This window comes from Harmonia axyridis, chromosome 3, assembly GCF_914767665.1.
Source record: "Harmonia axyridis chromosome 3, icHarAxyr1.1, whole genome shotgun sequence".
Classification (NCBI taxonomy): domain Eukaryota; kingdom Metazoa; phylum Arthropoda; class Insecta; order Coleoptera; family Coccinellidae; genus Harmonia; species Harmonia axyridis.
Genome location: NC_059503.1, coordinates 2,703,065 through 2,730,815, shown reverse-complemented (window position 1 = coordinate 2,730,815; position 27,751 = coordinate 2,703,065). Strand labels below are relative to the sequence as shown.

The 27,751-nt window shown below is 34.6% G+C and overlaps 2 protein-coding genes across 6 annotated transcripts in view; both read left to right on the top strand.

Annotated features, from left to right (window-relative positions):
- The first annotated feature begins 542 nt into the window (after positions 1-542).
- Positions 543-9,576, top strand: LOC123677002 (protein vav). 4 transcript variants are annotated; one of them, XM_045613383.1, is made up of 15 exons: positions 543-934; positions 1,307-1,568; positions 2,328-2,503; positions 2,559-2,624; positions 4,736-4,838; positions 5,202-5,360; positions 5,415-5,615; positions 6,064-6,183; positions 6,445-6,726; positions 7,712-7,914; positions 7,977-8,152; positions 8,388-8,637; positions 8,920-9,069; positions 9,122-9,299; positions 9,380-9,576. In XM_045613383.1, exons 2-15 carry the CDS (start codon positions 1,335-1,337, stop codon positions 9,434-9,436), a joined length of 2,355 nt encoding a protein of 784 aa, XP_045469339.1. In that variant the 5' UTR covers positions 543-934; positions 1,307-1,334; the 3' UTR covers positions 9,437-9,576. The 4 variants fall into 4 exon arrangements, with proteins under 4 accessions (XP_045469339.1, XP_045469340.1, XP_045469338.1 ...); XM_045613384.1 differs by having other exon boundaries at positions 544-934; positions 8,409-8,637; XM_045613382.1 differs by lacking the exon at positions 4,736-4,838 and adding an exon at positions 4,289-4,427 and having other exon boundaries at positions 544-934; positions 8,409-8,637.
- Positions 9,577-12,396: 2,820 nt separating this feature from the next.
- Positions 12,397-27,751, top strand: part of LOC123676998 (beta-arrestin-2-like) — an 89,141-nt gene continuing 73,786 nt past the window's right edge. For both annotated transcript variants that reach the window (XM_045613376.1, XM_045613374.1), the window contains exon 1: positions 12,397-12,582. The gene's annotated coding sequence lies outside the window, so the exon portion shown is untranslated. The remainder of the gene's footprint in view (positions 12,583-27,751) is intronic.

Genomic DNA, 27,751 nt, shown 5'->3' with positions numbered 1-27,751 from the left:
ATTTCAAGCTTCATCAAAAAAAAAACAAGATAAATTTCAATATTTCAGGATTACTCAATTGAAAATTAAAAATAGGGATTTTTTGGAAAATCATCAATTCATCTTTTCATGCGAACTAGGACTAGAGCGTCACCTACAATAAGAAATTGAAAGCTTATATGATTTCAGAATTAACGATTCCTTCTATTACAGAACCCTATAAATTTCAACTAAATAGTTCCCTGAATTATCGGCACATTCTATTACAGAACTCTATAAACTAAGGAGTGTCATCTATCAGAGAATATCAGAACTAATTGTTAATTCAATCTGCTCTGTATAGATGGCGAGGTAATCGCTTGATCTTTTTCATCATTTGCGAATAGTTATTTTTCAAATATTTTATACAATATTTTTGCGTACTGAAAAATATTGAGGTACCAAAAAACAATTACATAGATGAGATATTTAATGTGGGTGTTATTGGTTAAATAAAAAAGGATGTGTCCATAAACGCTTTTTTCTCCAACGACTACAGATTTGGAATTCAATTTTGACGTTTGTAACGGGTTTCAGGTGGGGAAAATTATGTGACAGGGATGAATAAAAAAACGAATTAAAGAAACAAGTAAAAAAAATTGAACCGGAGATCAAAAGCATTCGCCAGTGTTACTTATTGAAAGACTTAGTCTCAGAATAAAAGTAGATTTCTTTTGATTAAAGCACGAATCTGTTTGTTCCAAAGCAAAAGAACATACATTTATTAGAGGATCATCAGTTTTATAACATGGATCATTAGTACCTACCTCTGAATATACATATATTGTTTCGTCTAGTACTCGTTTCATGTCATTTTTAAGTGTAAATTGTGTTTTTCATGTAATAAGAAGGGTTGTTTAAGATTTGCATGCATAGTTCTCCAACAATTTCAGAGCAATTCAAAGTTAATACCTATGTAAGTTACTCTGATATACATGTAGTCATTGATTATTACAAGATATACAAATCATAATAATAAATCATCAGATTACTTAGATTATTTCCAAAATATGGGGGATTACATGAAGATAAATGTAATTATTGGTGATGATTGAACATTTAATCAGGACTTATCTAGTTTCAACAGTCCCTGATATGCACCAAATGGTGTAAACTGACAATGGAAATCATCAGATTCATCTTCAATTTCTTGATGAGTTGCTATTCTCTAAAATTTCATTCACTTTTAAGTCTTGAATTATAATTCCTTTATGTTGCACCTTTTTTTTTTCATTGTAATTTTGAAACTTATTCACCACATCTGAATATATGTGCACCTTTATTTTAGTAAGTAGCGGAATCCTTTAATTGCAAGGATGGCGTCAGCTTTCCCTGAGGAAGGCAACGATGAGCTTTGGCAAGAATGTGCAGCATGGCTCACTCGATGGGAAATGCTTAGGTCGGACCATCGTGCCAACTGGCCAGAGGCATGCATAGCTGACTTAGCAAATATTCTTAGAGATGGAGTGTTATTGTGCAAACTACTTTATAAGATGGATCACAGTTCAATAGACATGAAAGATATTAATCTTAAGCCCACTTTAGCACAGGTTGGTATAGAGCTAAATTATTATTAGTGTTAACAATATCCGAAAGAATCTAGCCCTAGACTAGATTCAATTGTTGATAATGGAGTGGATTTTTGAAAATTTTGATGTAACCAATTTTACTTGACTTAATTTTTTGTTTTCTCAACCCAATATTTCTAAATGATATTATCTTTAGTGGTATATGTGTGGTATAAACTGCAATAAGTTTAGTTGTTATTCCACGATAGGTGCGATATGCATCTTGTTTATTAGCATGAATCTCAAAGGTTTGTTCCAACCTTTCGTCTCTATTGATTAAAAAATATTCACCACACACTAAACATCAAAAAGCAGTAATTTTAATTTTGAAGGATTTATTACTTTTTAAATAAATCATAACACTGCTGAATAATTATGCTTGATAGGTTGTTAGTTTGACAAAGTGCAGAAGACCATGAAATAATTATTGAAAGAAACAGCAATTAATAAAAATCAACCATGCTGAACTCTTTAGTGGGAAGATGCAGAGCTTGATTCTTTCCAGTGAACACCTAGTGTTTTATTGAAGATGACCCCCTTTTTTCACAGTTTTACTGTGATTGTTTTGCATCAAATTTCTTGTTGAAGTTGAATGAACTTGAACTGTAAATTGCAAGAAAAGTGATAAAAAATAACAATGATTCTTTAATATTTGAGCAAATGCTTTGATTTTGTTAGTGTAAAATACTGATTTACATTTCATTTTTCAATAGTGTTTTTACTCATTATTAATTTTTTTAGTTTTTATGTCTGAGGAACATCAATGTATTTTTGAGGACCTGTTTAAGTTCATTTAGTTTGAAAGAATCTGAACTCTTTGAACCATTGATGTTATTCGATCTTACCAATTTCCATAAAGTATTATGCACGCTATCAAAATTGTCTACATGTCCTAAGGCTCTTCGTAGCGGTATTCCGTAAGTTCCATTGGCTAGTGTGGTTATTCAAATTACAAAATGTCTCTTTTTTTAGTGGTTTCGCTGCTCAAAAAGTCAAATCAAAAGAAGAAGAAGTGATTTATCAAAGTTTGAAGACTGTGTAAGTGTACAGGCTACTTATAAATAATTATATTTTTATTTTGATTATTAAGCCTAAGTTTTGGCCTATAGCACGCAGAGTGTATTTTTAGAGAGAAGGTTTTTTCTGCCGTTTTTGACGAAATTAATGCTTACTCTTACTCAGGAAGTTATCAATGTTTCCGAGATCCTGTGGGCAATGATAAAAAATGTGAATTACCATTTTCTCAGTATCATAAATCTTGTGTAACCCATCCGATATCAATATACAAGGTCCAATAACAGTGCTTCATATTTCTAGTTGGGAAAGATATGGAAATAATCTAAACTTTCAATGAATTACCTTATTGCTGGAACCCTAAGTGATAAAAGTATTTTCGGTCGCACAGGTGTGTTCAGGAAAACATTCTATTAAAAACTTTTTTTCCCACTCTTTTGGTTTTTACATGAAAAATAAAAGTTACTCCATACAACCCTCACTTCGAAAATATTGAAGGTTTTTGAGAAATTTAGCAGGACTGATTTTTTTTTTCAATATTAGTCACTCAGAATATTTGATATTACAAAGTTATGGTGAGTCCTATTGGTATTTATTTCATTTTTCATATAGAAACCGAAAAAGTGAAAAAGAAAATATTGAAAAAACAAAGTTGGGACCCGTCTAGAAAAAATTGAACACCCTGCGTAAATGAAATTATTTTATTTACATAGTGCTCAAGCAATGGGATAACTCTATAAAAAGTTAGATATCTATTTCTTCCCCAACAAGAGATATTGATCACCGCACACTGTTGTAGGACCCTAAATGTATTATCGAAACTGTGTTTGTGAGAGCTTTGTACAACTATGCTTCTGTCTTTTTGCATTAGATTGTTGTTACCTTAAGTGGTCGTTCAAAGAAATTTATTATAGATATCATAATAAATTTGTACAACGTAGTCCATGGCCAGATGGTTCAATTGTCGTAGGTTGTGACTTGACACTGGATTACTCCGAGTTTGAATTATAGGACTGACTCAGAAATACGAAGAATTGTTCCCATTCAAGTATTATTATCGTCCAACAATATTTTTTTACAAATAGAATGAATTTTTGAATTATGAAAAGAGAAGGCCGGAAGCAAAGTTTCATATTTGATAGTATTTTTTTGAGCAAAGCTTTACATACAGAGCTGTTAGAAAAAAATGTTTTCTCTAATTAATTCTCAAATTTTTTCATTCTGCTATACCTTGTAGAACAAAATCGTGCAGGAACATCTCCTTTCATGAATTTATCTATTATCTGTCAAATTTGTGACATAGAAAACAGTTCTGCCAACCAACATTTTCCAAAAAATCACTAAATGATATATATGGAAATTTTACATTAATTTCAATAAAAATCCAATGAATTAGAGAAAATAATGTATAATACTCGTATAGAAGGCTCATTATAACATTCGTTTATTCAAAATTTTGAACTCACGGAATAATATCAATGCCTTCTGCACTTGTATTATAAATAACGATTAGTTACTTCGAATTGCTTGAGTTACTGTAACTCAGTTACTTTCATTTTTCTGTAAAAAATAACTAGATACATTTTTAAAAGTCTGTTTGACAGCTCTGTTTTCATTTAATAGTTTTGTAAATAGTGCAACTGTTGCTTTTTCGTAATTGATTAAATCTGTATTATTTTGCTCAACAGCGAAGCGACATCTAATCCTCTATATAGTAACTTAAGTTGGTTGAATTTCACGATTAAATCTCCTCGACCTGACGATAGGGAAGAAGATGCTTATGATAATCTTTGTTATGTAACCTTTTCTTCAACTCTCACCGAGGAGGTGAGATGCAGCCTTTGCATTGTGTGTTGCATTGATTATTCTCGGAAAAGATTGGCAATTATGACAAGAAATGTGAATAAAAAGAATTTTAAGGAAATGAAATATTAGAATGAATGTTACAATAGTCTAAACTCACTTAACACACTTGTCTTAGAAATGGATATGTCTTATATTAGTTTTGATAGTTGCCGATCTTCTTCAGTACTGGTTTTATGTTTTATTTGTTTCTCGATATTGTCCTGTTCTTGTGTATAGAGACTCACTGTTGGAATTTCATTTTTAATTTTGCATGGCTTTTTTATGTTAAGACAACCAATGATATATGGTAGAGCTGTAGAGCAACAACATGAACCAGCAAATGAGGAAATCTATCAAGATTTGTGTTTGGTTGGTGTTTGTAATCGCCATGAGGTAGGTGAATTAAAAAAAACCCATGAAAAAGCAGCCTCTGAAAAATTCAATACTTTTTTAGACAATTTCTTTTTGAAAATTATTTGTTGTGAACAATGTCAAAAAAGCGGATTGAATCGATAGGAATTGACAAAAAAAAAATTGAATCGACTTCAATCCTACTTTATGTAGTGTTATTCGTCGTGAATGGTTTCAAAAGTGCAATATCTAATCAAAGAGCATGCAAACTTTAACATTTCCTGTCACTTGAAAAGATGTTTCTTATTTATTTCGGCATGAATTTTTCGTAGTAGAAGATTGACTTCAGTTTAGTCAAGATGTTTAGTGGTGAAGAAAACTTCAGTTTTATCAACTATTTTGCAGCCTCCTACTATGGAAAAGAGAGATTTCGTGATAAAAGAACTAATGGATACAGAAAATAACTATGTGGAAGTTCTGAATAAACTAAATACTAATTTCGTCATAAATCTCGCTGGTAGTATGAGGCCACAGGATCATGAAACCATATTTCACAAGATACCTGTATGTTTGCCTTATATTTTTTCTCTTTCGTCTTGTTCATTTTAGACATTTCAGGATTTATTGAAAGTCCACACGGACTTCAATAAGGAGCTGTCAAGAGTCCGTTATGACCCTAGCGTGAGGTTGAGCTCTATATTCATGCAATGGAGAGAAAAATTTCTTGTATATGGTAGCTATTGTGCGAATTTAACCAAAGCAATAAATACACTACAGGAAATTTGTGATACCGATGCCGAAATGAATAACTTAATTGAGGTAGATGATACTTTTGATAATTATCAGTAAGCACAACTCGAATTTTGGTGCTTGAATTTCTTAAAATGTTTTTTAATCGAATTATGGCAAATTATTCGAAACTTCACATACAACAAACTAATCGTTTTATTCAATATTTCAAAAATTAAACCTATTAATGTTTAAGATTTATAGATAGCAAACCCGGTCAAGAGTACCAAGCCACTTGCTCTTAGGTTGCGTGGCCTTCTCTAAATGTGGTATTAGAGATCTTTTTCTATTGATTGTGTCACATTTGTACTACAAATAAATTAATTAATTAATCAATTTCCAAAAAATTGTCAAATATAAACAAAAAAATAATATTTGGGTTTTTGACTCGAAGAACAAAATGTTGTATGTATGAGCAGACCACCGATTTTTTATATTTTTATATTTTATTTATCTTTTATTGTTATATTTGTTTTAGTCCTATGAAAAAATGGCGAATAATGGAAAATTTAAATTGAGAGATGTCCTTTCAGTTCCTATGCAGCGAATCTTAAAATATCACCTTCTGCTAGAAAAACTCATTGAGAATACCGATGTTGTAAGTGAATTTAATTATTGAATATATTACTATGTAATGTAGAGAGAGAATTTTGAACTCGTGGAAGAATATCAATGCCTTCTGCACTTGTATTATAATGATAATAATAATACAAAGTTTATTCTAAATAACTATTTCAAAATTGTTTTTGTTATTGTTTTTTTAAACGATATTCTATATTAGGATGTTAGAGAACTTTTTTGAAAAACTTTAGTTTTGCTATTTAGTTCATAGAGAACTGATAATTTACTCCTTTTGTAGAACCACGAAGAGCACAACGATCTCAGAAGAGCAAGAGAAGCAATGATAGACGTGGCCGGTTATATCAATGAAGCTGCTAGGGACAAGGATCATCTCGATGTCATCGCCAATCTGCAGGAGAATATAATCGAATGGTCAGCCGGTAATGACATAAATCTGTCGGATTACGGCAGACTTATCAAGGACGGCGAGATAAAGTTCAAGGCGCACGATGACCAGAAAACGAAGAACAGATATGTTTTTATTTTCGACAAATGCATATTGATCTGCAAGCAGCAGAAGGTAGGGGATAGTTTGAAATTCGAGAGGTTTTAGATTATATAGGGTGTTTTTTTTCGAGGTATATAACTTTAAGTTGGCATTATTCTTCAAGATGGCGACCGATTTAACAGCTGTCAAGTGATTTATTCTCAGTTTGGTTTGGCAATTGATCATGAATAGACTCACGCCTGAACAACACTTGCAAATAGTGCAATTTTATTTTGAAATTAATGGTTCTGTACGGAATACGTATCGCGCGCTACGTCCATTAGCGATGAACAGCACTTCTGGTTGAATGGCTACGTCAACAAACAAAACTGCCGCATTTGGAGTGAAGCTAATCCTCAAGTGTATGTTAAAACACCGTTACATCCAGAAAAACTGACTGTTTGGTGCGCTTTATGGGCTGGTGGAATCATTCGTCCGTACTTCTTCAAAAACGATGATGGCCAGAACATTACAGTCAATGGTAATCGGTATAGAGCCAAGATTACTAACTTTTTCATTCCTGAATTGAACAACCATGATGTCCAGGAGCTGTGGTTCCAACAAGACGGCGCAACATGTCACACAGCTCGTGCCACAATCGATTTATTGAAAGACACGTTTGGTGACCCCCTAATTTCACGTTTTGGACCTGTGAATTGGCCTCCAAAATCTTGTGATTCAACACCTCTAGACTACTTTCTGCGGGGCTATGTAAAGTCATTGGTCTATGCGGATAAGCCACAAACCCTTGACCATTTGGAAGACAACATTCGCCGTGTTATTGCCGATTTACGGCCACAAATGTTGAAAAAAGTCATCGAAAATTGGACGTCCAGATTGGACTACATCCGAGCCAGCCGTGGCGGTCATATACCAGAAATCATATTTAAAATGTAATGCCAAAAGATTACCTAGCGGATAAATGAAATTCATGTCAATCGAATAATCCATCGTTGTTTTATTGCAATTTAATGTTCTATAGCTCTAAAAAAAACACCCTTTAATTGAATACTTTCAGGGTCAGCAATTCGCATTTCGAGATTTGATTAACATAGCGGATTTCCATGTGGACGAAGCTCATAACAGGGCTCTCCTAAACAGGGAAGCCAGATGGTCATACAATTTTCATCTCGTTAAGAACGACACCAACACTGCTTACACCTTTTTCGTTCGGTCCATCGAGCTTAAAGATCAGATGATCAAAGCCATCAACGATGCATTGTAAGCCGAACATTTGTGGATTGTCAGTTCGATTAAACAATTCATATGTTGGTTTATTGCAGAGATAATATACGTCCATCAGTTTTGAAAAGGACGACCCACTCTTTCGAACTGCAGACTTTTCAGAAACCGGAACAATGTAACCATTGTTCTAAGTATCTCAAAGGTCTGATTTTCCAGGGTTACAGATGCTTAGTGTGTAAAATTGCAGTTCATAAGATGTGCCTAGCAGCCTCAGGTGAGACACAAAAAAGAGGTTTTCATGTGTGCGCAGTTGGCATTCCTGTTGTAACCAACATTCAGCCTGTCTTATTGTAACATTGTAGTGACCTTTGAAATTGTAATCATAAATTGTGTATTATTCAGATTTTGTGATGTTTCTGTTTTCAATCCTGCGATAAGTGAATATTTCAAAGGCCACTACGATGTTGCAATAAATTCTATGGACCCTGTACTACTTGTGTAACGATAAGCTTGTTTTTCTATGTTCCTAGGCAAATGTGGAGGGTCAGGTTCGTTTTGTTCTATGTCCTCATCTTCTTCCTCACCACAGAACAGTATTATAAACGATGAAGACGCACACTTAAGAAGTAAATTATGGTTTGTTGGAGAGATGGATCGGGAAACCGCTCAAAGAGTCTTGGAAAAAAGGGAAAATGGAACTTACCTCGTTAGAATAAGGCCTAAAAGTGCAATAGCTGACAAATATGCCCTTTCTCTTAAGTATGTCCTCCACAGAAATTAACACAGACCTAGTGGTATTTTATAGACTGCTGCTTTCGAAAGGCTATAAGATGTCCACTCTTGTACCAGCGACCTGTCAGTTTGACTTAATGGTGGAATTATTAAATGCGCTACCTACGATAATGTTCTTAGGTTGCCGGTACTTGAGTAGGCATCTTTGACTACTAAGAAAAAAATATTTGAAATTTTCAATGTTAACTTTTTAGTTGATCAATTTTATTCCTAAAATATAGTATCCGATTTAATTGAATTATTTTTTAGGACTGATGATTCTGTCAAACACATGAAAATTTGTAGCGGGACTGATACCGGTGAAAAAAAATATTATCTCTCTTGGTCCAAATTTTTCAATAGCATCGAAGAACTAATCGTCAATTATCAAATTTTCAGTTTGAAGGAGAACTTTGAAAGGTAACATTTTGTTTGGCTAGTATGAGGAACAATGTTTGAGTTGTGTTTTTAGGTTGAGTGACGATACTAAATTGATATGGCCATACAAACAACTTCTTGCCATCGCTATAAGAAATTTCCAACCACAAGATTATCCACAAATACCATTGAGAGAGGGATTGAAGGTTATAGTTATAGGTAAAGAAGGTTATAGAGAAGGCTGGTGGAAAGGCAGAACAGATCTGAATAATGTAAGTCAACTCAATTGACAACATAACCTTATCTAACCTAAATGTACCTTGAGCAAATATTGATACTGTATTTTTTATAGGTTGGATATTTTCCGAGTAATTGTGTGAGAGAAGAAGGAGAAGTAAGATATGATTAATTTCACAAAACTAATCAGATCCTGCAATAAAACTCAATGTAAATAGAGATTTAGTTATTTCATGAATTTTATATAGTCTAGATATTGAAATTTTCATATTTTTATTGAAACTGTTATCCTAAAATATATAATTACTGTAATTGTGTTGTTTTTCTCAGCATTTATGTCGAATTAATATATTTTATTATTTTCTGATTATTTATTTTGGTTTTTTTTCAGTTTTTATCCTTCAAAGTAAAAAATTTTGAAGTTAAAAGCTGTTATCATTATCCTATAACTCTTAAAGACAAAATTGAATTTTGGAATTTTGAAGAAAAACTGAAATAATTGATATGCCGTCACTTTTGTATTAGGTCTGAGTGAATACACCTAGTTAAAAATGTAAATTTATTTTCTCTAGACTATCATGATTAAAGTTCTTCAGTGAGAATATTCTCCAATGGTACCCTCTTGAAAATTTTTACACAATACTCCAAATAGAGACCTAAAAACAAACAGATTGCAGATTTGTTTTTTTTCGTTGTGGCCAAATGTTCCTTCTAACAAATTATGTCACACACATCTTCATTTTCTACGATTTGAATGAAATTTGGCATGGAAACGGATGTCGTAATATTTCAAATTTTGTGTATATAATGAGTATATAATTACCTATTCTTTTTTTACAAAAAAAATTATTTCCATAAGTGTCATCTATGTAAATAATTCATCTATAGGCTGAAGGGACTCCGTTTCATGACCAATTGCCAGCTCAATGAAGGCAGTTATTAATTTATCAATCAATTATAAATTAATTGTTATTGATTCATCCATCAATTATGTAATTTACTCCTGAAATGCATTCAATCGATCTTCTAGTACAAAAAGCTCCTTGTGATAAGTTTGATTCAAAAGATAGTAAAAATTATAATTATGATATTGGGGTAGTTTGTCATTTGAAAGTCGCATGAGTTAGAAATGTTAGAATTCAATATAAAATTTGATTTCAACTGAAAAGAAACATATCAAAAAATATATAATAGAATATAAGCTGAACTTCTACTGTTCTACTTGCACAAAAAACTTTTTTCAGTCGCCGAATATCATTGGATATTATCAACCAATACCTTGGTTAATCCATTATCTGCATTACGCAAATTGCTCACTCAGCATAGCTCTCTATTTGATGAAGTTCAAAGAACTCGGTCTTACCTCATCTCCAATATACTTCTCGAATTATCTGCACGTGTATCTTTCTGAAAATGAAATTTGATTTGATTATGAGGGATTGCCTCGAGTCTCTACTTAACTTTTTGCAAGAAAAATATTCTTTCAAGTGCGATTTTTTTATTGAATTATCGATTTCTGTGGACGGAATCTTCTTACTTCATCGACGAGTAAAAATTTTTTGTCCAAAAATTTCGTAAAAATTTCCATACCTACCCCTTAGGAAATTGAAAAAAATTAAAGTTCCTTCATGGGAATATTGTACCTTATTTATTAATTGATTCGACTATGTATATCAAGAAAATGCTTGCAGTTGGGCGATTAGTACACTATTTCAAAAATTATTCCTGCACCAGGTAGAAAGGAAAGTTACACCAGGTAAAAAAGAAAGTTGCACCAGGTAGAAAGGAAAATTGCACCTAGATTTCAATTGAACTATGTAGTTGCAATTATGAGTATTTTTTGTTCCACTTGGAACAATTGTCTAGTCAATTTTTTCACCTACAATGCAATTTTTCCAAGTGCAATTTTCTATAGAAGATTTCACCTAAGAAAACGAAAAATTGCACTAGCACAAATTGCACAAAAATTGTCAGATAATTCGAATTGTATAGGGTGTTTTTTTTCGAGGTATATAACTTTAAGTTGGCATTACTGTTCAAGATGGCGACCGATTTAACAGCTGTTAAGTGATTTATTCTCAGTTTAGTTTGGCAATTCATTATGAATAGACTCACGCCTGAACAACGCTTGCAAATAGTGCAATTTTATTTCGAAAATAATGGTTCTGTGCGGAATACGTATCGCGCACTACGTCCATTTTATTTTGTTTAGCGATGAAGCGCACTTCTGGTTGAATGGCTACGTCAACAAACAAAACCGCCGCATTTGAAGTGAAGCTAATCCTCAAGTGTATGTCGAAACACCGTTACATCCAGAAAAACTGACTGTTTGGTGAGCTTTATGGGCTGGTGGAATCATTGGTCCGTACTTCTTCAAAAACGATGATGGCCAGAACGTTACAGTCAATGGTGATCGGTATAGAGCCATGATTACCAACTTTTTCATTCCTGAATTGAACAACCATGATGTCCAGGAGCTGTGGTTCCAACAAGACGGCGCAACATGTCACACAGCCCGTGCCACAATCGATTTATTGAAAGACACGTTTGGTGACCGCCTAATTTCACGTTTTGGACCTGTGAATTGGCCTCCAAGATCTTGTGATTTAACACCGCTAGACTACTTTCTGTGGGGCTATGTAAAGTCATTGGTCTCTGCGGATAAGCCACAAACCCTTGACCATTTGGAAGACAACATTCGCCGTGTTATTGCCGATATACGGCCACTATGTTGGAAAAATTTATCGAAAATTGGACGTCCAGCCGTGGCGGTCATATGCCAGAAATCATATTTAAAATGTAAGGCCACAAGATTTTCTTGCGGATAAATAAAATTCATGTCAATCGAATAATCCATCGTTGTTTTATTGCAATTTAAAGTTCTATAGCTCTAAAAAAAACACCCTTTAGTTTTGAAACGAAAAAAAATAATTAACAGAACCATAAACAATTAATTGACAGACGATAAAACAGAATATTTAGAACAGGTTAATTTTTTTGCGGACTCCTTTCATGCAACCTTAGACGTGTCAATCCTTCAGGAATGCATAACTTCCGGTCCTTCATGGTTTCCTCTCAGTTGCAAACAGGTTGGTGGCGTTTTGGAAAATACGGAGCGTTGAGTGTGTCAGTTAGTCCTTGCAGCGTGCGCGAAGAGCTTGTCAGTCCTCTCTACGCTGTGAGCGCGTTCGGAAAACTCACCGGTTGGTTTTCCCGGCTGAATCACTTCGAAATTTTCTCGTTTCGTGAGTTGAATTTTAGAATGTTGGTTTTGGTGTTTTCTTAGGCTTTTTAGAACTTTAAATGACTTTCGAGAAGGTATGATTTTGAAAGGAAATTGGGAGAATTTCGAAAACGATTGAGACATTTGTATAGTAAAATATTTGAGTGGCGAAAATATAACTTGCGAATTTTTATTTGAATAAAAATGATCATAAAAAACTCACAATTTAATGTGTAACAATAGCAAAAAGTTGTAATTGCTTCTGCAAGGTGCAACAAATATGTCATTTGCACTTGTTGCAAACAATAATTTTTGCAGCCAAATTAAATTTGTTTTATATTCTAGAAACAACTCTCAGCGATAACATCTATATTTCGAAAGATTCTTAATTATGAAGTTTTAGTTAATTTTAAACTGAATATCTATAAGGTCAATCTACTATGGAAAAATTGATGGAAAAACTTAACTTTCTTTGTACAAACACTCTATTTTTAGGAGAATATTGAATATTAGTTCAATTGTTTTGGAAATTGATCTCTGAGTGAAACATTTTTGGTTTATTATTGAAATTATTCGAAAAAAGTTTAACAACATTTTTATAACATAGGAAATTGATGTTTTAAAATGTCTAATATAAAAATCTCCGAAATATTTTGCTTGTGCACTCTCTCTATTAGGTAATTGATTTTGATAATATCAGAGTCCAAAAACGATGCTGAAATTGGAATAAAATGCATTTTTCTTGAAAACAAAGAATTATACAATGAATTTGGAATATAATATTGCATAGAAAATTTCTTATCCATCCATTATCCATTCCTATTGAATAATTTTGTTCGATATTTGATATACCTATCTAACTGATCTTTGTGGAAAATTAGCATAATTTATTCAACATCTATCTGCACTTCTGAAATTTTCATAGACCCGTTCATTGAGTTAAGACAGTTGGGACATTGATTATGCACAGTTCAAATTATTCACGAAATAATTCCTCACAGTTAAGAGCGGAAATTAAATTTTTAATCACCTTTTGCCCGATGAAGATGACAAGGGACACTTTCAATTCTCATGGTATGAATTAAATATGACATTCCTCGTGGGTCTTAGAATATTAAGTGCTCATGGAACTCTGTTAAGTGGCATGATTTAAATTCATTACTCGTATGAAAATTACATACTTGGTTTGGTAGAATTAAGTAGATCGGAAGCTTCGTTATTCTGAATTTTTTCGTACTCCTACACGTTGTCAATATGATATTGAATAATTCATCCCTAGAGGCATATTTTCGTAAGTAATTGCACAAGTGCATCAAAATACCGATAATTTTGCATGACAGCGTGTTGTCATAAAAACTGCATGACTGCACCTTCGGTGTCGGGCTCTTTCTCCAAAAATGAAAATGACCGAATGCAGTTTTTCAAAGAAAACACGCTTTTAGGAAAGTGTACCGTAACTGGAAATTGATAAGCAAATATTTTAAATTTCGACTTTGTTATTTTTTATTTATAGGTATCTACATATTTATTACTTCAACTTCTATCTATACTATTTGTTCTCTATGCAGCCTTGATAAATCTAAATATAGATATAGATGAAACATTTGCTTAGTCCAATTAGTAGTCTGATTTCAATGATCCTGACCCTGTAATTTGAACTTCAAAAAGTTCACTCAAGGACTTGAAATCACCAAATCCTTTCAACTCTATTCAGAAAGGGTAACTCTGACATAAAGTAATGCAAACTTATAGGCACAAGTTGAGGTCGTTCAGATCCCAACCCAAAAAACTAACAAACCACTCCAGTCTTATCCTCAAAGCACCGACCCTAACGGCGGGTCCAAACTATCAACTTTCTCTCTTCATTAGCCCAAACGCTAACGTGTAAAATCCTCATTAAGACCACAAAACCAACAAAAGCAAACGGGGCAAGTGATGGACGAGATGCCCAAATATTCCTTCTCTTTGACCCTTCACGTTGACCTACATAGCAAATGTGCGTGTTTGACAGAATTTGCGGAGGGTTCCTTTTTGGTCCTGCTGCGAATCAGGATATCCTCTTTGGAACCGCAAGTAGGCCCTTTGCGATCATTGCGTATTGATTTCGGAGATGATAAAATTAGGGGATGTCCCTGTAAAGTTCGTGAATCTGAAAAGGTGTTTTAATTTCCTTGGGTCGAGTTGGGATTCTGCGGAGATGGAACCGAGAGTGAAGTTCAATCAGATGAATTTCCGAAGAGAGCAGTGAACTCTATTCTTCGATTTCTAAAGGGTGTTTTTTTAGAGCTATAGAACTTTAAATTGCAATAAAACAACGATGGGTTATTCGATTGACATGAATTTTCTTTATCAGTAAGATAATCTTGTGGCATTACATTTTGAATATGATTTCTGGCATATGACCGCCACGGCTGGCTCGGATGTAGTCCAATCTGGACGTCCAATTTTCGATGACTTTCGATGAGTCTATTCATGATGAATTGCCAAACCAAACTGAGAATAAATCACTTAACAGCTGTTGAATCGATCGCCATCTTGAACAGTAATGCCAACTTAAAGTTATATAGCTCGAAAAAAAACACCCGTTATATTATAAAATTGCAATCATCGTCAGAACAAACTGTTGTATGTATAATAGATACATATTTTAATTTTTATACAGAATTTGTCATGTGTTAACATATTAATGGAAGGCAGACTTCCTGATATTTTTCGAATAAATTCCCGAATGCTTGACTTAGTTCGGTCCTGTAATTCACGGTCTCATTCAGTTTTATGAAAATAATTTCGCTGATGTTCCTTTTTTTTCCATTTGCTTCGTAATCCCCTTTGTTTGTGTTGTCAAAGTTGAAAGTATGATCCTTCGTTAAAATGATGTGCTGCAAGGGCGGTTGGATCTTCCTTATCCAGGAATCTCCCATCCTAATCGCATTTGTGTTGTTTAATTCGCATTTTTAGGACTTGTTTTGCTTTTTGAGCATCCTAGGCAAGGTATTTTATATACCACATTAGATTGGTTATCCAGATGAGGTGTTGAATGTTTTAATTTAGAAAATGGAGTACGTGTGGTTTTTGGATTATAAAATTAATAATCTAAAAACCACATTCTGCAACAACGCATTGTCGATTCCTAAAGCTGGCTGTTTGGAGCTGTTTATGAGAAATAAACAGTTTTTTTGTATCGATATTTGTAGATAAAACATGCATTCATCACTAAATTCCTGGTTATAGCATTCGTTTTTTGAGACCTGTATGGAATATTGTTCATTGTAACGGCTGTTTTTTTTAGAGGTATATAACTTTAAAATGGCATTTCTGTTCAAGATGGCGACCGATTTAACAGCTGTCAAGTGATTTATTCTCAGTTTGGTTTGGCAATTCATCATGAATAGACTCACGCCTGAAAAATGCTCGCAAATAGTGCAATTTTATTTCGAAAATAATGGTTCTGTGCGGAATACGTATCGCGCACTACGTCCATTTTATTTTGTTTAGCGATGAAGCGCACTTCTAGTTGAATGGCTACGTCAACAAACAAAACTGCCGCATTTGAAGTGAAGCTAATCCTCAAGTGTATGTCGAAACACCGTTACATCCAGAAAAACTACTGTTTGGTGCGCTTTATGGGCTGGTGGAATCATTCCGTCCGTACTTCTTCAAAAACGATGATGGCCAGAACGTTACAGTCAATGGAGATCGGTAAAGAGCCATGATTACTAACTTTTTCATTCCTGAATTGAACAACCATGATGTCCAGGAGTTGTGATTCCAACAAGACGGCGCAACATATCACACAGCTCGTACCACAATCGATTTATTGAAAGACACGTTTGGACCTGTTAATTGGCCTCCAGGATCTTGTGATTTAACACCGCTAGACTACTTTCTGTGGGGCTATGTGAAGTAATTGGTCTATGCAGATAAGCCACAAATCCTCGACCATTTAATAATAATAATAATAAAGTTTATTTGACTTTAAAAACAAAATGAACACTTCAAATAAATTTTACAAATGTTGGAAGAAGTCATCGAAAATTGGACGTCCAGATTGGACTACATCCGAGCCAGCCGCGGCGGTCATATGCTAAAAATCATATTTAAAATGTAATGCCACAAGCTTATCTTGCGGATAAATAAAATTCATGTCAATCGAATAATCCACCGTTGTTTTATTGCAATTTGAAGTTCTATAGCTCTAAAAAAAACACCCTTTATTAATAAGCTCTTTCGCCATTTTGCAACAAAGTCCTCAAAAATATTTGAAATCCTTTCAGGATTCCTATCAGAATTTAATTAAAGTCTATATTATTTAACGAAGATCGTTCTTCACAAAAAAGGAAAATTGTTTCGAATATTGACGAAACTTTTCAAAGAAAACTCTTCGAGGTAGGCTCAACATTATAATATCCAGAGACGATAAACCCAAATGAAAATATGTTTCTGAATAACACCACAATTAATTTGTAGATGCTATTTGTTACTGGAAATCACATCTAAGCCTGCCAATATCAAATGCAATCGTAGTTAATGGAACAACCGTCCTAACCCAATTCTACCCCAATATGTTTGAGTAATTCATTTCCGTTTCTGTTAGAATTCAATCGAAGTGTCCATAATCGAAGTTGCCACATATGTTTGATATTGTTAATTGGAATAATTTCTACTATATCGAAATTCGGAAATAGGCACCTGCAACTATGTACATGTCCAGTTGATTGGACTCTCTCAACGGAATTAAGGCATTTGTGCTCCGATATAGATTGAAGGCCAGCAATATTGCACGATATATTGAACATGTGCATGATTGAGTACAAAGTGAAGCCCTCTAGCGAAAATTTTCTAAAGCTAATTGAAGGTATATTTGACTTCTGCGTATAATTACATGCACACAAATAATTTTCGAAGGAAAAGACCAAGATGCCTCAAATTTTCAGGGTATATATGAGATCTCAAAGAGCCAGTCAAGTTCGTTAATCAGCTAAACCCAAACAACTCGAGAAATACCGATTTCATCCATACTTTTCCACGAACTAAGATACTTCTACACCATTTTTCCTCGTTCCACAAAATTCCGCAACAGCGCTGCGATCCTGAATGAATCTGTCAAACACGAAATATTTCTTGACGAGTCGCATTTTATCATGCGAAAAACTCCACGAAAAAATGCAAATCTCGAGATTTGAAGTGGAAGATAGGGACCAACTGGAGAACTCTTGAAAATCTGACCTAAATCAGATATTATATTAACTGAAGAAGAGCTGACTTCGCGCCAGGAAGAAGGTATAATTAAGTCAGGCACAAAGTTAGGGAGATGGAAATATCTCATTTCATCTCCTCTTCTCATTCCTTTAGGAGTTGCGGACATCGCTGGGTATTGTTGATATGCAGAAAATGAGATATAAAGCCGAAACATTGTGAATAATACTCAGAATACTGAATTCCACTTTAAAACTGAATATGTCGAGAGCATAGATCATGATCTACAAATATATTTAATATTTTGACAAGTAACCATAGAAATAATTCTACACTGTCTTGATACTCATATTATTTCCAGTTCATACATATAAACAACTTTATATTGCTTTGTACAGAAACATCTAAGTTCTTAATTAAATTGGATCCTGGATTTGCCTTCTAGCAACCTATTACGGAACAACTAAGTGAAGCTCGAAACAGTGTTCGAATTAAGCTTAGAGCTGCATGGGTATCGGAAAACATTCAAGGAACTATTAATAGAGAAGTTTAACTTCATCCTTTACACGTATTGAAAAAAAAACAACAACCTTGTTCAAGAAACTGAACAGCTGGAGTTTGAAATCCTCCATTTTACTCTATGACCCAACATACCGTTAATGCCTAGGATTGGAATATAGAAAACCACTCAACACGGTTTCGATATAGAACACAGCGTGGTCTAGCATCAAACCACTATATAAAAATGTATTGCTCTTAATCCTGTGGCGAGGTCCTGTGTAAAACCTGAAAGAAAGAGTAATAAAACTTCAGATGCATAGACTCAGCTCTTCTGTGTTCGCAATATGGGACGGATTGAGAAAGTGGAATGATGTATTTTTGTATATGAGAAAACTCCTTTTCATCGTTTTATATCGTGGAAGGCTGCTTATAAATTGGTTCAAGCATTGAAGTTTGGAGATAATGAAGTTTGAAGAAGTTTATAGTCACTACGAGATCACGGATGAATATAGAGTATTCTATTCTATACCCGAGTAGGAATGTGCCGAAGAAATATTTTCTTCTTTTCTGTCTCTTTCTTTTGTTAGAGCGAGCAGTAAGTTCTTTTAGGGTTCTTTCAGAATAACGCTGTAACGAGGAGCGAATGTAAATAAATAAGAATATCGAACTGGCAGAAATATGGGCTAAGAGTATTGTACACAAATCTAAAAGTGGTACCAAATACACCACCTCAGTACTCTTGAATGTGTAGAGGAAATTCACTTTAAAATTAAAATACGACGAATGGTCAGTCGATTAACTGAAATTTTTCTTCTTGAATTAATTAAATTAAACAAAACTTGTGCATAACGTTTTTTTCTTACGTGACGATTTTTTCCGATTCACTCATACCGCAAACCCCGTCAAGAAACTTCGTTCCAAAACCATTAAAATCTGTTCTTGATGTCAAAGCAAACTTCAACCCCTTCATCTTCCCCTATCTCATAATAACTCATTTAACACGCATCAAATGCTACCCTCTCCATGTCAATATTATAGCATTAGCTGTAATTCCTCAAGGTTGAACAATGATACATTTCAAATCGGATCCCGAATACGAATGTCTGCCTGAAGCACACTGAACACGAATCTCAAATTCATCGGGTTGTGTTGAAGTGTAGCTGAATACAATTCAGCATTCGGTTAATCGATACCGAAGGGATTCCACAGAGTAACCTTTTCCACGAATGCTCACACCGTACGTATCGTCTGAATCTGAAGACAGGCCTTCAACGTTAACAAATCATTAACATGATGAGGTGAATTCCATAGGATGTCAGCTGCAGACTTGAGCCTCTTTTCAGAATTGAAGGGGAGATTTTGTACGTGGAATTGTTCATGGAATAATTTTTTTTTTCTTGCTAATAAAGGGTGTTTTGTTTAGAGCTATAGAACTTTAAATTGCAATAAAACAACGATGGATTATTCGATTGACATGAATTTTATTTATCCGCAAGGTAATCTTGTTGCATTACAATTTAAATATGATTTCTGGCATATGACCGCCACGGCTGGCTCGGATGTAGTCCAATCTGGACGTCCAATTCTTGATGACTTTTTCCAACATTTGTGGCCGTATATCGGCAATAACACGGCGAATGTTGTCTTCCAAATGGTCAAGGGTTTGTGGCTTATCCGCATAGACCAATGACTTTACATAGCCCCACAGAAAGTAGTCTAGCGGTGTTAAATCACAAGATCTTGGAGGCCAATTCACAGGTCCAAAACGGGAAATTAGGCGGTCACCAAACGTGTCTTTCAATAAATCCATTGTGGCACGAGCTGTGTGACATGTTGCGACGTCTTGTTGGAACCACAGCTCCTGGGCATCATGGTTGTTCAATTCAGGAATGAAAAAGTTAGTAATCATGGCTCTATACCAATCGCCATTGACTGTAACGTTCTGGTCATCATCGTTTTTGAAGAAGTACGGACCAATGATTCCACCAGCTCATAAGGCGCACCAAACAGTCAGTTTTTCTGGATGTAACGGTGTTTCGACGTACACTTGAGGATTAGCTTCACTCCAAATGCGGCAGTTTTGTTTGTTGACGTAGCCATTCAATCAGAAGTGCGCTTCATCGCTGAACAAAATAAAATGGACGTAGTGTGCGATACGTATAACGCACAGAACCATTATTTTCGAAATAAAATTGCACTATTTGCTAGCGTTGTTCAGGCGTGAATCTATTCATGATGAATTGCCAAACCAAATTGAGAATGAGTCACTAGGCAGCTGTTAAATCGGTCGCGATATTGAACAGTAATGCCAACTTAAAGTTATATACCTCGAAAAAAACAACATTCATAATGATTCGTAATTGTGGATTTGAAAATAAATCACAATCCGACAACGTAATCTAACCATGTTGGGGATATGCAAAAATTGCGTATACTTCCTCTATCTATGTTTATTACTCTATGGGAAAAGCACTAGTTTTCATAACACGTGCAAAAGAACACGATATTCTTCAAACAACAACAAATACAGCGTCACTTAATCTTCAATATCTCGTTCCAAACTCAACTCTATGTTTTGAAATTTTGACAAACATCTGTTGAAGCTTGGTACTAAAGAAAATAAGTTGAATTTATCAAACGATGTGGTAGTCAATCTTCCCCAAGTATTCCAATCGTGATTTTTGCGCAGCTCCTTGAACGACAACTCTGATTCACATTGTCCTATTTTCCTGAGTTGCAAAACCTTCAATATTGTCGTCAACATTAACGCGCGTTTTTGAATGACACACGTTCCTTCTGCATACCTGAGTGTTATCGAGCAATCTGCAGCCTTGGTGAATTCAAAAACGGAACGGATTACAATCCAAATATCTAAATCGGATCTGACCTACACGCGAAACCATCGCTCGCAAAACCTTAATAAAAAAAATTAATATTCAGCGATGTTGTGAGCGGAAATGTGAGGCTGATTTCCATTTTTATTATTATTATGTTTCCATTATGTAATGAGATGTCGCTTATGCAATAGGAAAGGTAGCAGTCCCCCCAGGATTAAATTGGAAATGCACGACACTGTAGGTATTTGGGGAATATCCATTCCGTTTATTATTTTAGGTTATGTAAGTTTTTACGGATGGAAAAGTTCTTCATTTGTAGGTTAAGGGTTACCGGATGGTTGAACGTTGAACCCTTAAAAAGTGGCTATAAAAGGGTTATGTTAGGTATTTGAATGGGAACCTAAAGTGAAGTCGTCACTTTCAGATATTAACCATATAAATTTTACATTACTATGGATTAAAATTGAATTGTTGGGTATTCAGGAATCGAACAAATTTTATAATGTAAAATCATGTCTGTCATGAAAGAATAATCTATCATGGTTTAAATTTTGTGAGGTGGCTCAAGGTTTTTTAATTACCGGAATCGAAAAATTTGATGAATTTATTTTTCCGGTACAAGAAATTTCGTATAATTCTGTTTACGAATTTGAACAGCAGCGCAATATCTCCTGAATTTGCTACATCATACCCATCACCGAAAGTTCAGCATCTCTAACAGCACCCAACGGAATTTTATCAGAATAATTTGAATATACTTTGTCGGAAAGTTTGCATGTAACTCTCTTGAATGCAAACAACCAGAGGACATTTCGTCCTACTTGTTGTCTCAACTTCCGTGTTCCTAGCGTATACGTGACTGATAGCAAGCGACAACTTCTTCAAGGGAGGCATCATCGTTCGATGTCTACAAGATCTCTCCAACATAATGTTTCATCTTGTCCTGATTGCTGTAGAGGTTTCATAAAATTTTATTGCCTTTCTAACCTTGACCTGGTTTCTTAATTTCTCCTGCTTTGTTTCCGTGGTGTATTTTGGGGAAATTGATGCTTTCAGGTTTATTGCCAGCAGCTCGTATTTCAGCGGGAAATGAGAAGATTGTTTTCTTTTACAAAGCCGTTACACAGGTCAACAAAAAAAATTGGTTCTGGAAATTTCACAACTGATTTTGAATGTTTTCAAATCATCCGATTTTTCTCCACAAACGTCATTATACCGTATTTTGCATCTTTAGGCTTTTAAAAATCAGTTAACACAAAAACTCAAGCATGGACGCCCGCAGAAATTTTTCTCAGGGGGGGCAAAATCAAAATTATTGAAAAACGATAAGGCGTCCATGATTGTCATTGAAAACCGGAAAATTGTTGTGAATCCATTAATTTTCTTTTTTCCATGGCCTTTGAATTGAGAAAGTAATATTGAGCGTGTTGTGCTGAAAAATGAGGCATACAAGATCTCAGGGGGGGCCATGGCTCAAGCTGATTTCGAAGGAGGCGAGCGGTTGCAAACCGTTGTCTCAACGAAGAAACTCTCAAGTAACGTTCTTGAGTGGCAGCTGTTACCCGTCGTCTACCCTGTCCTGGTCTTCGGACATTCATACCTGTCTCCCTGAATCGCTGCAAAATTCTGGACACACTTGTATGGGAAACTCCAAACCTTTCTGCAATTCTTGTGTATGTCCACCCTTCTTCTCGCAAAACCTTCGCATGGGCACATTCCTCTTGGGTCAAATTGCGTGTTTCGCGTTGCATAGCGATCGAGTGTAGAAAATCAAACAAAAGAAAAACTATTGATCACTAGAATTGATCGAGAACAACTGATTTCAGAATGGAGCCAATACATTCAAAATCTGATAATCTCATCTTTTTTTATTCCTGCTGGAAAAAAACATCTGTATTGAAGAAAAACGTTGAAAGTGGATAACATATGCATGCATAATTCTGATAAAAATAATTATCATTGAGAGCACCTTCAGTTGTAGAATAAATTTGAGATTTCCATAATGTGCGTTAATTTTTTTGAGCAGTGTATAATCGTTTTTGTTGTTGCAAAAAATTGGAATCTTATTGGAAACCCACAACGAGGTTAAAGGTGAATAATCCTAGGTCAACCACACTCGAAATAAAACGTCGAAATCATAAGTATCTGTGAAGTTGAATGAGACAAGTGCAAAATTGAAAAAGTTTCGAAGAGCAGCTTCTTCGGGATGCTTAACTTTCTACGTACTTCGCGAGAACAAACAGGTGACACTCCTGGGGGGGTGGAATACAAACTTCTAATTGCTTTCACTTCGAGAAAATCCCCAAGATGAGTCGGAAAAGGTCACGCTCAAATGGCGAATGGGAAAATTAATCAGATTATTTTTTTTCTACTCAATCGATTTTTGCTCTAGGACTAAACTTCATGAGGGCTGATGAATTCAATATTGTTATATTATATTGTTATAATTAAGAAGAACTTTTGTTGGTCGTTGTTGATTCTTAACCAATTGCATCCTTGGAGACCACATTTATATCTATATCAACCTATGTGTGATTTCCAAGTGAGTAATTGGCCAATGAATGAACGAGAACTCAAATGCTCTCGATTTTCTTTTTTTTTGTTTCGATTTTCTTCTATTCAACTATCTGAAATTCATTGAAATTTATGAGTTAGTGAACAGAAATAGTTGCGAAATTTGAATAAATAAATAGCACTGTGTTATTCCAAAATATTCAATGAAACCTGAATTCCCAGACATTCATAACGGGTGTTTTTTTTCGAGGTATATAACTTTAAGTTGACATTACTGTTCAAGATGGCGACCGATTTAACAGCTGTCAAGTGATTTATTCTCAGTTTAGTTTGGCAATTCATCATAAATAGACTCGCGCCTGAACAACGCTTGCAAATAGTTCAATTTCATTTCGAAAATAATGGTTCTGTGCGGAATACGTATCGCGCACTATGTCCATTAGCGATGAAGCGCACTTCTGGTTGAATGTCTACGTCAACAAACAAAACTGCCGCATTTGGAGTGAAGCTAATCCTCAAGTGTATGTCGAAACACCGTCACATCCAGAAAAACTGACTGTTTGGTGCGCTTTATGGGCTGGTGGAATCATTGGTCCGTACTTCTTCAAAAATGATGATGGCTAGAACGTTACAGTCAATGGTGATCGGTATAGAGCCATGATTACTAACTTTTTCATTCCTGAATTGAACAACCATGCTGTGGTTCCAACAAGACGGCGCAACATGTCACACAGCTCGTGCCATAATCGATTTATTCAAAGACACGTTTGGTGACCGCCTAATTTCACGTTTTGGACCTGTGAATTGGCCTCCAAGATCTAGTGATTTAACACCGCTAGACAACTTTCTGTGGGGCTATGTCAAGTCATTGTTCTATGCGGATAAGCCACAAACCCTTGACCATTTGGAAGACAACATTCGCCGTGTTATTGCCGATTAACGGCCACAAATATTGGGAAAAGTAATCGACAATTGGACGTCGAGATTGGACTACATCCGAGCCAGCCGTGGCGGTCATATGCCAGAATCATATTTAAAATGTAATGCCACAAGATTATCTTGCGGATAAATAAAATTCATGTTAATCGAATAATCCATCGTTGTTTTATTGCAATTTAAAGTTCTATAGCTCTAAAAAAACACCCATTAGAACCTTGTAGATGATCTTGAAATAATGAAACTGCGAGGTTTCACAATGTAATTTCTATATTGTTAATATCTAATTCTTGGTAGTAAAAACATAAAAGTAGGTATAAAACTTATTTCAATCACAATGAATTTTATGGAGTAGGTAATTCCAAATCCCGGTACTTCTTTCACATTAAAAATATTCATGCAATTCTTGACCTTTTATCTGAAACAGCCAAGTTAACACTCACATATCCTTTATTGACTTGAAGACAGTCCGAATCGGATGTGAGCACAAGCTCAATCAGGATTCTCATTAGCGTTACCACGGTAAACCAATTGAGAACCCGAGAAATATCTGGAGCAAACACTCCAGGCTCTCCCTCATCGGATATCCTGTAGGACGGTTTCATTCACAAAAGTCCAGAGAAATCCTGATTCAATTTCCAGGCTGATATCTTTTAATTGCAGTTTGACATTGGAAAATTATATTGGAGGAGCCGGGATAGAAATTAGGTATCTGAAATTAGGCAGTTTCTAATTCTGGAGGGGATGAATCGATCCGATGTAATTTAACGAGTTTAAATTGGGGGATGTCGAACTTACAGATTCGTAGCAACCCATAAAATAAGACCGAAAAAGTTTTTTTTTGTCGGAAAACTCGATGAGTTAAATTAAAATATTCCTTAATCAGGTTTAGAAAGTTTGAAGAGATACAATACTTTTAATCCCGAATAATCTCTTCAAAAAAGAATTAATGAACATCTAAATTCTAAAGTGTTTTCTTTACAACGAGAAAAATTCAATATAATAATAATAATAATAATAATAATTTATTAATCCTCTGAGACAAATAAATGTATAGGATAAGTCATACAGATAAAAAGAAAAATTATTCAACTAATCACTATTACATCATTGAGGTAATCATTTACAGTATAATAACATTTATTCACTAATAACTTTTTTACAATTTTCTTGAACTTACTAAAAACAAGAGATCTAATATTGTGAGGCAAATGGTTGTATAGTTTAACACATTGATAAATAGGAGATTTTTCTAACTTTGTTGTTCTGTGCTTGGGAACATACAATGTTCTCTCACTTCTGGTTCCGTAGTTATGAAAACTAGACAATTGTATGAATTTTCCCTCATTCTCCTTCACATATAGTAGACATTTCAAAATGAAAATTGACGATAAGGTCATAATATTGTTTTCTATAAATATGGGTCTACACGACGAACGTGGAGGTATGCTGAATATCAAACGTAAAATACGTTTTTGTATTATGAAAGCCCTTCCAACATCCGAAGAGTTTCCCCACAGTAGAATATTATACGACAGGTGGCTATAGACCATGCTATAATATATATTTATTATCGATTCTAAAGGAAGTAGGGTTTTCACCCTATTTATGGCAAAATAAGAACTGTTCAGTTTTTTGCATACAGAATCAATGTGCATACCCCATTTTAAATTATTATCGAGGTGAATGCCAAGAAATTTAGTACCACTCTTAGAAAGAATAGCACTATCCAAATGACGAATCACCAGTTCACGATCACTATGGATAATTGTGAAATGGATACATTCGGTTTTATCGATATTGATCATTAAATTATTCTTATGACACCATTTCACAAAGCTCTGTAGTAGAAGCTCACAGAGAGCCTGAAGTTCCTCGAATGTTGGGGCCGAAACTACTACCGAAGCATCATCAGCGAAGAGACTCAACTTTTGTTGAGTCCCTCCTATCGAAGACGAAAAGCGTCTACACGTTAGCAAATCCAAGAAAATTACTCTTAAATTTACAGGGAGATCATTGATGAAGAGCAAAAATAAAAGAGGCCCAAGGACGGATCCTTGTGGCACTCCTAGATTAAGATCGTGCTCGTCTGATAGACAGCCTTCAACTTTTACAGATATGGATCTACCCTCGAGATAGCTGCGGACCCAATCCAAAAATACACCTCGAAAACCCAAATTGTAACACTTGTCAACTATAAATTGAAATGAAAGACTATCGAATGCTCGCGAGAGGTCAAAAAATAAACCTGCTACATACAAGCCATTGTCAAGACATTCATACACATAATTAATAAAGGAAACTGCAGCTGTTTCCGTTGAGTGACCCGATCTAAAACCATGTTGGGCATTATCGAGTACATTGAATTTGTCAAGATATTTGATCATTCTGTTGAACACAATTCTCTCAAACACTTTAGAAAATATACTAACAATAGAAATAGGTCTATAATTCATGATACTATTTATATCATTTTTTTTGAAGATTGGAACAACTAAGGCCCTTTTCAGAATAGTAGGAAAAATGCCAGAACTTACAGAGAGATTAATACAGTGAGTAAAATGTCCACAAATATCTGAGCTTATCAACTTCAGAATTCTGGCAGATATAGAATCAGCTCCTGCACACTTATTGTTTTTTAGTAACTTTATTACATCAGCAACTTCACACTCAATCACTGGATAAAAGAAAAATGTTGTATTCAGCATTACTGCAGAAGTACATGAGGAAGACAAAGATCCCCCATAGTATAAATGAAGAGTGGTTTCGGTTACCGTTGAAAAATAATTGACAAAAATTTTTGATAATTCGTTGGGATCATTATGCAAAACACCATCAACGAGCAGTTCAATACTTTCATTTGGTTTTCTCCTCCTGCCAGTTAAGTTATTTACAATGGACCATACTGTTTTATTTTTATTGTCTGATCTGCCAATAAGGTCATTATGGAATTTCAACCTAGTATTTCTGATTAGCGAAATATAATCGTTTTTAGTTTTTTTGTACAAAGAATAAGTGCTCTGACTCTTTAAATTTGAGTGCAACCAGTGCAGATTCATTAGATTGCGCTTCGCTATGACTATCTCAGGAGTGATCCATATATTTATTTTATGATTGCCCGTTGCCAATTTCACTAAAGGACAGCAAGATTCAAATGTACTCCGAATCGCATCAACAAATGTTTGAAAACATTGATCTACATCAACAATTTCATAAATATCATGAAAATCGTAAATTGACATTTGAAAAACAAAATTGTCAATATTTTGTTGACTCAAGT